At 39.0% G+C, this 15,276-nt stretch overlaps 1 protein-coding gene across 1 annotated transcript in view; it reads left to right on the forward strand.

Annotated features, from left to right (window-relative positions):
- Positions 1 to 15,276, forward strand: part of ANKRD13C (ankyrin repeat domain 13C) — a 74,498-nt gene that overhangs the window by 39,675 nt on the left and 19,547 nt on the right. Inside the window, exons 5-6 of the mRNA XM_044001048.1 lie at positions 2,093 to 2,138; positions 11,511 to 11,577. Of these exons, the coding sequence (XP_043856983.1) occupies positions 2,093 to 2,138; positions 11,511 to 11,577 (113 nt within the window). The remainder of the gene's footprint in view (positions 1 to 2,092; positions 2,139 to 11,510; positions 11,578 to 15,276) is intronic.

Raw genomic sequence — 15,276 nt, forward strand, 5'->3', positions numbered from 1 at the left:
GTCATCTGTGGGTTTTCTTGCCATCACAAGACCACTTATTGGAGGAATGGTGAAGGTGATCCATTCAAATTTGTGTTGTGGCTCAGTAATTTCTGTTGTGTCTGACTCCTGTCCCTGTTTGGGGTTTTCTGGCAAAGACACTGGATGGTTGGCCATTTCCTTTTCTAACTCATTTTACAAATGAGGGAAGTGAAGCAAACAGTGATAAGTGACTTGACCAGGGTCACACAAGCTGCTACATGTTTGAGACTGGATTTGAACTCAGGAAGATAAGTCTTGCTGATTTCAAGCCCAATGCTTTATCCACTACACCACTTAGCTGCCCCTCAATACAGATACAAAGTATTAGACACATTTTGTTTGTAGAAAAGCATAAGAACTCCAAAGTTTATATAAATTAGCTAATGTTAGCTCAAGAAATTGCTCAGTGGCAGGCCATTTTGAGGAGTTTCCCAGGTGACCCTCACCTCCCCAAATAGACATGATGTGCCCTCTATTAAGAAGGTGCAGGATTGTGTTCCCATCACCTAAGCTTAAACTGCTAACAGAATTATTGATTGCTGGGCAAGTGAGTCCTCCTCTGTCTCTTCCTTCCCATCCCATGTTGGTTCATAGTACCTGTCACATAGGAAATGCTTAATAAACGCTAATTGAATGCCAAACGAGTGGTATTTTTTATTTTCATTCTTTCCTGAATACCATGCTTTATTTTACTGTGTGCCGTAACATTATGTTTGGCAAAATTCTGAGAGAAATTCTATTTTAAGATAGTTTAGATGACACAGCTGTCTTATGAATATAGATATCTTAGTGAGCCGTCACTGCCCCTTTTGTTTTCTAGTTGGATTTAGACGTAGACGGTGCCTTGACGATCACTCAGTTCATTCAACCCCGTCGTTTTTCAGATGCTGAAGTCACACGTGTAGTGGGATTGCCCCCAGGGGTGTTCTGGCTGCAGATTAAGGGCTATTGGTGTCTCTGATCTGCCCTCCCAAGTGTCAGTCCCCCATTACAACCTGAAGAGGTCAGAAACCTGCCTTTGGTTCCCGATCTGCAAGTGTTGGAACAGGAATCGAACCCAAGGTTTTCCTCACAGCACAGTCTGTCTCTTTCAGTTAGTGGCCTTTATTGTGCGTGCTTCAAAGGGTCCCGTTTGTGGGGATGGTCATTTGATGTGGGCCATAGACATTAGATCATGAGTAGGCATACTTTGGGGGAGTCCTGTCCTGCCACTCATGAAAGCTCTTTCAGTGAACATTTTAGCAGGTTGTTAATAGCACTTCTTTGTGAACGCGGAAGAGGATTTAAACATCAGACTTTAATTTGAGTTAAACTCACAGGCACACACTCTGGAGGGGCCTCAGAGCCCATCTCATCCCCCATATCCCCAAATAAGACATGTCTCCAGTCATTGGAATAACTCTGGCCGCAGGCCCAAGGAGGCAGCCAGCGTCTTAAGGACTAGCTCCAGTTGTGTCTGCCTCTGTTCAGCTTCCACTGTACCAGGTTCTTCTCTAAGGAGGACCCTCTTTCACACAGTGTCCCCTCACCTGCTCCAACCAGGTTAAACACCGTCAGTCACATGGCATCTCAGGGTCCCTCACTATCTTTCTGATCACTTCCTGGAGACTCTCTTCAGATTGTCAGTATCCTTTCCAAAGTGTAATTTATGAGTCAGAATTTAACATTTTGGTTTTCCTCCTTTTTATTAACGTTGAATATTTTCATTTCCTTTAATGATCATTCACAGACTTGTGAAAATTTAAGAGTTTTTTGTTTTTGGTTTGCATCATTGTTGTAAACTGGTAATACTGATGAAAAATGACACCAATAAGAAAAGTTCCATTTTTCTATGTCAGTTCTTTTTCATATTTGGTTAAAATGTTTCTGTAATATCTTTTAGTATGAATACATGAAAGAAAATGTTTTATTGCCTTGTAACTTCTAAAGCTAAATATTTGAGATTAATTCTGATTTTACTACCTGTTCCTCTCCAATTGAAAAATTTAGTTTTTTAAAAGGATAATATTAAGCAAATTTAAGAGCTGTTAAATGATGTACCTTTAGTAACTATTAATATTTCATTTCCCAGCTAGGTGACTTTTATCTAGAGCTTCACTGGGATTTTCAAAGCTGGGGTAAGAAGTACGATATATTTTGCTTTTAAAGTGATTACAGATGCAGACTTGCAAGTGCAAAAGTGATTTTCTAAGAATTTATTAGCATAACAAATATTACACTTGCATGAAGTTCTATTGAATAATTTCTATCATCGTAAATTTTGCATGTGAATAGTTTTAAAGTCTTACAGGTGTACTTAATTATCCATCTTGAATAGTCAGTTCTGTTATTCTTGTAAAAGTTGAGTTGCCCTTTACTGTATTACAAATGACTTTGACAAAAACTGAAAAGAGAGATTCCAATAATTTTACCAGTGTAAGGCAGTTTTTAAACTGGTGGAAGAGATAACAAAGGATTTATTCTTGGATTATATTATTTATAAGAGTTTGAAGTATATTTGAGTTGTTGGAATGTGAAAAAGAACTTGGTTAACATTATTTGACAAGTTATCTACATTTTTTCATCCTTTGACCATTCATGTCTTGCTTCCTTTATCACTGATTTCCTTCTGTCTCACATCGAGCTTATGAATAGGCTGTCTGAGTTCTATGGTGTTCATAAGGTTTTCTCTACTTGTCATTTTGCTGCAGCAAGAGTAGTCACTTCTCATTTTAAAGATGAGGAAACAAATTCAGACTAAACCTTTATATCAAAGTAGTCTGATCTCATTGATAAAAATTACTGTCTGGCATAGTTTTTCACCACTGTGGTTCATAATTCTAAAGCATAAGTGGAATGAATATTTTTTTCTGGTAATTCTGTAACAAATTTAGTCAATTAAGAGGGCACATATAAGATGTACTCCACTTTGTTTTTAATCATGAAACATTTTCACATATAATATGTGGGCATAGAATAATAAAACTCATTATCCTGTCTTAATAAATGATCTAGTTAACTTGAAAAAAAATTGTGTTCCTGAGTTTTAATTTTCTTTTCCTAACCTATGAAGTCCTAAATTACATGATGGGCTTTAATGTGTTGTCAGAAGCATTCTTGAATGGACAATAATGAGTATTTTATCATGTGAATTTTAAGATGTGAAAACATTTTGCTGTTGACCACAAAATAATTACAAAGGTAAATATAGTTGATAGTGGTATACAGAAATATATGAGACTTAGCATCTGTCTTCTTTATGTTGAATCTGGTCTCTTTGCAGATGGGCATGCTAATCTTTTAATATGGTCATGCCCAGATATGTAAAATCTTAAGGGTTATTCAGAACCAAAGGAAACTATCTGTTAACTAAAAACATTTTTGGAAAAACTTGTGATACTGTAAGGTTTTGTGATTGTAGCTTTATATATTTAAGTTTGTGGACTCAGTTTTGAGGTTGCATAGTTAGAAGTACAAGGCTTTAAACTTTAGTGTGTGGGGGGGGAGAGAGAGAGAGAGAGAGAGAGAGATAGAGAGAGAGAGAGAGAGAGAGAGAGAGAGAGAGAGAGAGACACTTTTTCTGTAGTCCCTTTTCTCCTTGATTGAGACATAACTTTATTAAAGGGGTTAATTGTGATTAGTTGCCATGTTTAATAAAGATACATAGTGTTAACATAAAAAGCTTGAATAACAGTTTGATACTTTGTCCCCAATTTCGAGTTGCTGTCCCTGCCAATTTAGCCTCACCCTTCACTAGAAGACCCTTTTCTAACTCTCCTTGGAGTCAGGTCCTTCCCCGGGCACGAGACCAGGACGTACTTCAGACTAATTTGCCTTCAGAAATGATATGAACCACATAGAGGTTGTTGCCCAATAGAACCCTAAAATGTCAACTATTTACAAGATGTAACGTTAGATGGTTAATAACTCAAATAAAACAGGGCTCATTCTCACCACTGTCAGTTGCCTTTATCTGGGTCAGCCAGTCCTTTTGGTCTCCCTAGGCCCTTGGAGCTCGTTACTTCCCTTCTCTTAGGCCTCTCTTCCTTTGTGGGGAGAAGCAATAACTTCGAACCTCACAGTCACAGGTGATCCTATGGGACTGTGCTTATCCAGGCAAGTTGAGTAAGTTTTCTGATCGCTTGAACAGGGAGTTTCCTTCTCAGCAAAAATCTCTTGTTCTAAACACAATGAGCTTTGTGCCAGCCAGGTCTTACTGAAAATGCAGTTATAGGTTAAAGACAGATTTTGGGGAAAAATCAATTTTGTATAAACAGGAGTTGGGCTGGTGCTCTCTGAAGGTGTGGTCATTGAGATCTGGAGGGGAAATGCCCATGTAGAGCTCTGTCGAGACCATCAGTCATCACCGACGGGGCTCCAGCTTGGTCATCTCACCGCTGGCCTCCAAGAGATTCTCTGGGGATTATGATAGGGCATCATCCCTCAAATGATGTGGTGAGTGATTCCTTAAATGTGAAATCATGTATGTATCAAAATACTGATTTTTACATCAACATGGGGTATGGAAATAGGCCTAATTATTCCCTTTTGCTCCAAACTTTCCTCCCCTCTATCTCTGGGATATTCCATAACCCCAGACTCTGATTAATAGTATGTATCTTGCTCATAGGTTTCAGTCCCATAGGTGTTTGTAAAATATAAGTTTAATCCTTTCACGTGCCAGCCTGTCAGATATTTGAAGACAGCTGTCATGTGTTCCCCCGAGTCTTCTTTCCTTCAGTCATCCTTAGGCCCTTTAGCCAGTCCCTGAATAGCTTTGCTTTGTTGCTTTATCCTCCTGAGCAGGCTCTTCCTTATCAATGTACTTTCTTTTTTTTTTTTTTTTTACATGTATAAGGTATTTTATTTTTTCCGTTACATGTAAAGATAGTTCTCAACTTTTGTTTATACGAGCTTTACAATTTCAGATTTTTCTCCCTCCCTCCCCTCCCTCCCCCCTCCCCTAGACAGCAGGTAATCTGATATAGGTTATATCTATATATCTCTATACATATACATATAGATATATATATATATATACACACACATATATATATACACATAATAACATTAATCCTATTTCTGCATTAATCCTGTTACAAGAGAAAGAATCAGAGCAGTGATGCAAAACCTCAAAATAGAAAAAAAAAAACAACAGCACCCAAAACAAAAGAAATAATATGGTTCAATCAGCATCTATACTCCACAGTTCTTTCTTTCTTTTTTTTTTCTTGGATTTGGAGATCCTCTTCCATCATGAGTTCCCTGGAACTCTTCTGTACCATTGCATTGGTGAGAAGAATATAGTCCATCACAGTAGGTCAACACTCAATGTTGATGATACTGTGTACAATCAATGTACTTTCTAAGATATTATACCTTGAACTGAATCCTCTTCATGGCCTACTGGGGACAGTGTAGTAGAGCTGTAAACTTCCTTCTTCCAACATGAGATTTCTCTCAATGAATCTTTAATTCACATGAGCTCTTTCGGTTGCCAGGTTATCCTTTTGAAACATAATGACGAAAATAAAAAGAAACATCATGACGTTGCTGTTCACCTAAATCCATGAATCCATTTCATTTGAATGAATATTTTAGCCCCGTTTCCTCTTCCCCTTTTGTGTAGGTGATTTTTTTTTAAATTTAATTTCAATCTGAAGATAAGACTTGAGTTTCAAACCTTGCCTCTCCTGTTAACTTCCTGGTTGATCTTGGGCAAGCTGCTTCCCTAGAGGCCTCAGTTTTCTCATGTATAAAATAAGGCAGTTGATGTTCCTTTATCTCAGTTATTACTTTTTGTTTAATAAAACTGATTTATTAATCAGTTATTACTTTTTTAAAAAGGAAAGGCCCAAGCTAAGAGCCTTGCAGCATTAGAAACCTTTTTTAGCTAGTTTTGGTTATGCCTTATTAATACCTGATCTGCATTTCTCCATCTTAACCCAAGAGATGAAGGACCAAGAATTTCATAGTGAATAAAAACATATGGTGGGGTGCAGAATTGTCCGGTCTGCAAGAATCACCACTAGGTAGAGCTCCAAGCCAATAACCACTTATTAAAGGGATCCAACCCCTTTAGTGAATTGGACTTCTGATTTTCCTCATGATCAGAGAAGCCCCCATTCTTCAGGGTGTTGCTGGTATAGGGCTTGATCTCCAGACACTTGGAAGAAGCAAAGTAAAACAAAGTCTTCTTGGTTGATACACCTTGCTCATGACCCTCCAGCAGGGCCAGAAATGCTGTGTCAGTATGGACGGTCACAGGATGAACGAGGCTAAGTGGAACGCCTGTTAGACAAGAGGGTGGTCCAGAGATACAAAAATAAGTTGGGGGACTTTCTGTATCCCATCAAGATACATACTCCTTACTCAGAAGGGTGGGGATCCCTTAGTCAGCATTCTATGGTTAGGTTAGTGAACTTTATAACAAGTTAGTAAACATTGAACAGTGAACTTGCAGCTTGTAGTTTAAAGTTTGAGGCCTATTATGAGAAAGAATCTATCTCATCTAATTATCCCTATATATAATGTGTGTAAAATATGTATTAATATATGTAATTAATTCTTATATTAGTTAATGACTGACTAAATCTATATTACTAGATGAGTATATCACTTATAATTGCTAACAATCATTACCCCTATGGAATCACACTGAATGGATTAATACTGATGGGAATAAAATAGCGGTCCAATAAATTATTGCTCTCAGTATACAACTCAAAAATTCTAAACCTGTACTTAATCCAGGCCTCCTTCATATTCCCCTCTGACCTTTTCTCTTCTTTGAATCTCCTTATTTAGAAGTAAGAATGGGGGAAAAATAAGTTGCCAGAAAACTATCAATTCCCCTCTCTTTAGCCATTGTTTAAGTTAGTCCTTGTTACAAGGCCCAGCTAGAACTGGTGGGTTCTCCTTCGTTTGTTTGTTTGTTTTGGTGGCAGCCCGCCTCCAACCTGGCCTGAATGGCATCGAGGAGTAATGAGAGAAGGGGTCACCTCCCCGGACCACAGTTTCTTCATTTTGAAAATGAGGAGGCTTGCTGACCTCGAGGGCTTTTGCATGTGATCACTTTTACCTAAACCTCTTTTCAAACATTAGAACAGGTTTTTATTGAGACCTTTCATTACTGCATCACCTGGGTTTGCCTCATGACCATGGTCAATACAGGTTTTTTAAGAGGAGAAAAAATTCAGCAAAACGAATTAGACATTGAAAAAAATCTGACTTGGGCAGAATTCGCCTTCATGGACCTCCCTGCCTCTGCAGAGGAGGGGGAGTCTTCTCATGCTTCTTTGGAGGCACAGTTGTTGTACTTGGTGAATGCTGGGAAATGACCAAAAAATGATGCTTTGACCCTGAGGGAGAGACAGGAGGCAGGCATAACGCCGCCGGCAGGAGCACTGTGTCCCCCCCCCATCCCCATGGAACTGGGCCAGGGAGGGCCCTGAATCCGAGAGCCGAGGCCTTGGCCCAGCTTCCAGCCCAGCACCCTCAGCTGCTGTCCCTGGAAAGAGCCCCTGCAGGGGTCATGGACACAGCAACCAAAGCTTGAAAGGGAAAGTCCTTGTTGCTTGCAGTGGGCCGTTATCAGAAAATGATAGGGTGTTATCAGGGGCACAGCCATCTGCTTTACTATTGCACTCTAAAGACCATGGGACCTTTCCATCCACCAGGCCTAGAGGGGACACCTAGGGTTAGTCCTGGAGACAAGATCTGAGTTCAGATCTGGCCTCAGGTTCTTCCTAGCTGTGTGAGCCTGGGCAGGTCACTTCACTTTTGATTGCCTCAGTTTTCTTTTCTCTTAAAAAAATGGGGATAGCAGCACCTCCCCCAAGGGTTGTAGAGGATCCAATGTGATGATAATTGTAAAGTGCTCAAGCTGTGCTTGGCAAAGTGTAGTAGAAAACAAATGCTTATTTCTTCCTTTCCTTACCACCCGACCTGCAACTGAAACCTGCCATCTCTGTTGTCTCCCCCTTAGATATGGGGCTTCCCTGAGGGCAAGGATGGTTTTAATTTTCTCTTTGTACTATCCTTGGCACACAGTAGGAGCCTAATGGATGAATTCATTCATAATCTCTTTGTTTTGAATAAGATACAGTTTTTCCTGATGGCAGCAATCATTGCTTAATCCCTACAGCTATCAGTGATACTTCTGAGAGCTTCTCTACTTGCTCTAATTAAGTTCTCTGTTTAGATTATTTTCTGGCCCTTGGTGGGAACATTTGTTTATATATATCCCTCAGGATGGTCCTTCCTCCTTCATCTTCCTTCTGACTTACCAGGTATCTGCTCCTATAAGGGGCTGCACTTAGGACTGTATTGTAAAGGAGAACAAAAAACCTTAGAAGATTTGAGTTCTCTGTAGCGTAAGGATCTCTTTGCCAAATTGTCAGTACTCTAAAGTTCTATGGCAGCATCTCCCTGTCATGGAAGATTGCAGAGTATCGGGCTTTGGTGTTTACTGAATATTTAAAAAGATGACCCACTACCAGATTCTTGTTTTTACCTTTCCTTTGAGTCTTCTCCCTCACCCTTCTTTCCCTCTGAGCTCTAACTCAGATTCCTTTTTCAACCAAAAAGCAGTACTATATGTGTAGTTCTTTGAGAGCATCAGATTTTAATCCTGATTAACTCTATGTTCTGGAATCTTGAATTACTTTTACTTCACCATGTTGCCCTATTTCTTCCTGCAATTTATTTCATTTATGCTTTCATTTATATTGCACATCTCAGCTTCCATCACATCTGGATAGTCCTGAGAGGTGACTGTTCCCATTTTGTAGATGAGCAAACAGGCTGAGATAGTCAAGAGATTTACCCAAGGTACCCTGCTTAATAAATGGTGGACCATGATCGAGCCCTGTGGTTCTGATTCGAGGCCATTGTTCTTTCTGCTTGGGCTGTGGTGCCTAAAGTTAATATCAAGTTGAGCCTCATAAACCAAGGAATTTTTGAAAAATCACTTTATTTGTGATGATTTTTATAAGACAAATTTATTATTATTACTGCCCGTGTAGCTGGAGTTGTGCTAGGTGCTTTAGGCAGATTGTAACAAGTGTATACTTAAACAAGCCCACAGATTCTTTAGATGCACTGTTGGAAAAATACAGTATTTTTCCATAAACTATTAAATTCTTGGTGAAAATTAAACTGATACTTATTCAGATCTTTAATCTTAAGCTTCAATACAAAGTTTATTTTTTACGTGAAAGTCTTCTATTATTGAGTTTCTGTTGAGGACTGAAGCTCTGCCAGAGAGGCTTCAGATGGGAGATGTTAGAATTTGTTTTGCAGCATTGTTTTTCTAGTTACGTCAGTAATTTAATATATTTGAATCACAATGGAATTTTTTTTTCTTTTTTCTGTTTTGGTGAGGCAATTGGGGTTAAAGTGACTTGCCCAGGGTCACACAGCTAGTAAGTGTCAAGGGTCTGAGGCCGGATTTGAATTCAGGTCCTCCTGACTCCAGGGCTGGTGCTCTATCCACTGCGCCACCTAGCTGCCCCCATCGAGGAATTTAAAGGTGACCTCTTTTTGAGTTCTCCCTTGCCTCAAGTCATATCAGTTACACAGAGAAAGAAAAACTTGAAGGGAGAAAGGAAGAGCAGCTACCTCCTGCTATAGATAGAGACATATAGTTAGGACCTTTCTGAGCCCTTGCTTTCTAGGAAAAGAGGAATGTAACTACATGGATCAGGACAGCAAATTGTTTTTATGTTTGTAATGTTTCACTTTGAAATTCCTAGAATGATCCAGTTAGTGTTGACCCCAATGGCCAAGAACTACAAAATGTTTAGAAATGTTTATTAATAAAAATCTCCATGTAGGGGTAACCAGCATTATTTTTTCCAGTTAAACATTTGGATGGTTTGTAATTTCTAACTAAATTTCACATATTAAACCTTTGTGAAACATCTGTAAAAAGTGCCGTGTATATATATAATGGAAAAATTTCATCACAACCTTAAGCATTTTCTTTGTTCCCATTTCTTTGTGTAGAATTGTATTATAAATAACTCTTTATCTGAGTTTAGATATACCACAATTAAAATCTTATTCCCCAAAACATAACTTTAGCTTATAAAAGGGGGTTCTTAATTCTTTCTTTTTTTTTTTTTTTTTAGTGAGGCAATTGGGGTTAAGTGACTTGCCCAAGGTCACACAGCTAGTAAGTGTTAAGTGTCTGAGGCTGGATTTGAACTCAGGTACTCCTGACTCCAGGGCCAGTGCTCTATCCACTGCGCCACCTAGCTGTCCCGGTTCTTAATTCTTAAGTGTCTAAGGAAGTCTGGGGATACATATTAGGGGGATTCTCTGAATGTTGATAAGGGGGGAAGAATTATGACTTTATTTTCACCAACCTTTAATTGAAAATTACTTTTTCCTTCTGTTATGAACGTAGGCAGCACCACTTATGAGAAGTGATCCGTAGGCTTAATCCAATTTCCAAAATTGTTCCATGACACATTAAGGTTACAATCCCCAGGCTTGTGACGTAGGTATGACTCTTGGGCCTGGATGTAATAGGTGCACCCCAAGAACCTGCTGTCTTTGGTAATGTGGTATAGAAAGCCTCTTTTCACATCTCTACAAAAAGAGGTAGAGGAGCTGTGTCATCACCTGGGTCTTAGACCCTAGACCCATCAGTAACATTACAGACAGCTCCTGTTTTGTACATTAACAGACATTCAGAAATTTTTTGTTGGCTGCAGGAACCCCTTCCTGTTCCTTCTTCCATTTTTGGGGAAGCTTCCTTTTCCCCCTTTCCACTTCTCATATCCCTTATTTATTTTTTTTTTTTGTTTTGTTTTTTGTTTTTTTTGGTGGGGCAATGGGGGTTAAGTGACTTGCCCAGGTTCACACAGCTAGTAAGTGTCAAGCACCTGAGGCCGGATTTGAACTCAGGTACTCCTGAATCCAGGGCCGGTGCTGTATCCACTGCGCCACCTAGCTGCCCCCTCTCATATCCCTTATAAATCTGTCTTAAACTGGAGGCTTGGTCATGGTGGTCTCAAGTTGGAGGTCAGAGCTCATTTTCTATAAAGGTCATCCCATGAGTTACTTAGACTACATATTACCTCTGGTTCTAGATTAAATAGTAGCTTTCTAAAATTGGTTGAGAATGTTGCTTTGTTGGGTCGTGTTTTTAACCTTAAAACAAATTAGAAAAAAAATTAGCCTTAAACATTATCTCTTTAATAAGTGATTATTGGGGCGGCTAGGTGGCTCAGTGGATTAAGCACCGGCTCTGGATTCAGGAGTACCTGAGTTCAAATCTGGCCTCAGACACCTGATACTTACTAGCTGTGTGACCCTGGGCAAGTCACTTAACTCCAATTGCCCCGCCAAAAAAAAAAAAGTGATTATAACTTTCATAAAAGTAATTATGACACTTTCATAGAATTACTGAACTTTTTAGCATTGCTCTATTTATACTTGCATAAATGTTCATTAGGTTTCTCAATGCATTAATTATTTAATCTTTTCTGTTACAAATATAGTGCCTTTACTTTCCCGAATTCTGCCTTCTGATGCATGTAAAATATACAAACAAGGTATCAATATCAGGTAAGACGATTTGCTTTGTTACTGAGGTGTGGAAAAAACTCTGCTGTGTTTCTGAATGCTTTACTTGATCAAAGTTTACCTTTTTTTTTTTTTAAATTAATAAAGTATTTTATTTTTTTTCCCGTTACATGTAAAGATAGTTCTCAACTTTTGTTTATATAAGCTCTCCAATTTCAGATTTTTTTCTCCCTCCCCCCTCCCCTAGACAGCAGGCAATCTGATACAGGTTATATATATATATATATACACACACACACACACACAAAATACAAAGTTTACTTTTAATGTCCTTTCTGGTAAAGATTTCGTTTTAAAACAGTTTGGTTGGGTGTTGTAGGTAACTTCCAGGACTGAGGTATAGATAGAATCTAGTATAGTTATCATTTTACCGAAAAAAGTTTTAGGTTTTAACATTTAGAATATTTATTATAGTATAGTTTAAATTGAATTGGTTAAATGATTGTTTTCTTGTCTCAAAATTACAGGAGTAGGGCCTTAAATTGTGCTATATAAATTGTATGAAAGCTTAAAAAAATTACCTCCATGTCGAATAATCAAAATCATTCATTTCGTGAAGTTTATAAATTAGAATTATATTGTGAGGGGCAGCTAGGTGGCGCAGTGGATAGAGCACTGGCCCTGGATTCAGGAGGACCTGAGTTCAAATGTGGCCTCAGACACTTTACACACTTACTAGCTGTGTGACCCTGGGCAAGTCACTTAACCCCCCCAAAAAGAAAAGAAATATATTGTGGTTTAAGAATCTTCTTGGGGCGGCTTGGTGGCGCAGTGGATAAAGCACCGGCACTGGATTCAGGTGTACCTGAGTTCAAATCCGGCCTCAGACACTTAACACTTACTAGCTGTGTGACCCTGGGCAAGTCACTTAACCCCAATTGCCTCACTTTAAAAAAAAAAAAAAGAATCTTCTTGAAATGTTTTTGCCTGTAGATGCGTTTTTTTTTTTTTTCAAGTAAGTGACCTGCCCATGGTCATATAGATAGTATGTGTAGATGCCTTTTAAAGGTAATAGATGATTAATTCCTTGTAACTTTTGAATGATTTTGTCCCTGAGTATGGTTAAAAGTAATTATGACCAGTTTCAACTTCTGACAGCTTAAGGAAGGGAATCTTTTGTTTGTTTTTTGCAGGGCAATGGGGGGTTAAGTGACTTGCGCAGGGTCACACAGCTAGTAAGTAAGTGTCAAGTGTCTGAGGCCAGATTTGAACTCAGGTCCTCCTGAATCCAGGGTCGGTGCTTTATCCACTGCGTCACCTAGCTGCCCTGGGAATCTTCTTTTAAAAACCCTTTGCTATTTTGAATAACACTGAACAGAACATTAGTCTCAGGCCTCATGGAATGGAGTGGCACAGTCAAGTGTTGGACTTGGCATCTGGAAGACTGGAGTTGGCATTTTTGGCTCAGATACAAACTAACTGTAGGGCTCTGGGCAAGTCACTTACCTATTCTCTGCCTCCATTTCTTCATCTATAAAATGAGGATAAAAAAATATCACTTTACCTCATGTGGGTGTTGTGGAGATCAAATGAGATGTAATTTATAAACTCTTTGTGAACCTTTAGGTGCTTTGTAAATGCCAGCTATTCACTATCATGGAGCAATATTCATTCAAGAAACACTGGGTTGAGGCAGCTAGGTGGCACAGTGGATAAAGCACTGACCTTAGATTCAGGAGGACCTGAGTTCAAATCCAACCTCAGATACTTGACACTTACTAGCTGTGTGACCCTGGGCAAGTCACTTAACCCTCATGCCCCACAAAACAAAACAAAACAAAAAACACCAGTATGCTATACTTAAAAGAAATTTATAAAACCTTTAGGGGGGCAGCTAGGTGGCGCAGTGGATAGAGCACTGGCCCTGGATTCAGGAGGACCCGAGTTCAAATCCAGCCTCAGACACATGACACTGTGTGACCCTGGGCAAGTCACTTAACCCTCATTGCCCTGCCACCCCCCCGCCCCTCACCCCCCACCCCCCCCCCCAGGCCCCCCCAAAAAGTAACACTGGGTCATCAGACAGTTCTTGCTTTACCTAAATAGCCTGTTCCTCAGATCTCCATGTAAAGTGATTTTTATCTAATGCAAATTTACCCCTACCCATCTACTTCACTTAGCTTACATAACAAAACAATATCTTGTTATGCAAGTCATAAAATGTGCCCATATTAATTACTCTACCATGATAATAAGCAGAATTATAAAACGAAAGGTCAAGTTAATGATAAAGTATTGCACAGTATCATAGTCAAGTTAACATTAGTGTGCAGTCTTGCTATTGTCCCTTACCCACCCACTGCACCTATTCTTTATTACTGGGGTTGACCATGAAACTTTTTTATGCCACTATTGAGAGATATTTGGGAAGTGGCTCTCTTTCTTCCCTTTTATATCTGATGAGATAGCAAGCAATATTATCCTCAACTAGTCTTTGAACTTTTGAAATTCTTGAAATATTTGGATCCAGTTTTTCAACGCGAAAAACCATTCACTCAGATGATGAAATGCTTCTGCCAGCTGTTTTCTTGTAAATTTTTTTGGTTTGACCTCAGTTTCCAAAGCTTCCCTTTCTTCAGCAATCTTTGCAGCTAACAGTTTAATTAGATCCTCATTTCTTTTCCATCAAACTCAGTCAGCTTCTCCACATCATTTATATCTCCAGTTCCTGAGCTAATTTTATAGTCTTGTTACTCATTTCTTCAAAACATTTCATCTTTGTCTCAAATCCATGAAAGTTGGGAATGAACTTTGGGCATATTTTTTCCAAGTTCTCTTCATACATGTTTCTTTTATATCTTCCCTTGCTTTTCAGAATTCTGTATGTAAAGTCAAATTTGCAAATTTATGTAAAGCGAGAATTGTCTTTTCAAAGCACTGGATTCAGTGCTGGGATTCAGAGTTTCAAAAAGGTCCCATTGGGGCAGCTAGGTGGCTCAGTGGATAAAGTACCTGCTCTGGATTCAGGAGTACCTGAGTTCAAATCCTGCCTCTGACACTTGACACTTATTAGCTGTGTGACCCTGGGCAAGTCACTTAACCCCCATTGCCCCGCCAAAAAAACAAACAAACAAAAAAGATAACATTATTGCAAACCCCTGGGGCAGGAAGTGGGGCTATGGACTATGTACCCAAATAAATATACCACACAATGATAAGGTATGATGAGAGATGGGCTTTGGGAAGAATTTGAGCTGGTTTTTTTTTTTGTTTGTTTGTTTGTTTTATTTAAAGACAAATCTTTATAGTTCAATTGTTGATAAAATGACTTCATGAGAGAAATTTTTTGGGGGGGTTGGGGTTTTGTTTTTTTTTTTGGGTGAGGCAATTGGGGTTAATTGACTTGACCTGGGTCACACAGCTAGTAAGTGTTAAGTGTCTGAGGTCAAATTTGAACTCAGGTCCTCCTGAATCCAGGGCCGGTGCTCTATCCACTGTGCCACCTAGCTGCCCCGTATGAGAGAATTTAAAAATTTATTTTGGTGTCAAATAAAAGTGAAATATATTTTGGAACCAGGAAGATATTATATAACTAGGAAAGGCATAAGAAGGGAAGTTATTAAATTAACTCTAACACAGTTCATGTTTTATTTGTCAGTGTTGATCAAATAAAGGAGTAGTAAAGATTTCCTGAGGACAGAATCTGAATCTTACTTATCTCTACATCCCCATAAGCATTAG

Source organism: Dromiciops gliroides, chromosome 4 (genome assembly GCF_019393635.1).
Source record: "Dromiciops gliroides isolate mDroGli1 chromosome 4, mDroGli1.pri, whole genome shotgun sequence".
NCBI lineage: Eukaryota > Metazoa > Chordata > Mammalia > Microbiotheria > Microbiotheriidae > Dromiciops > Dromiciops gliroides.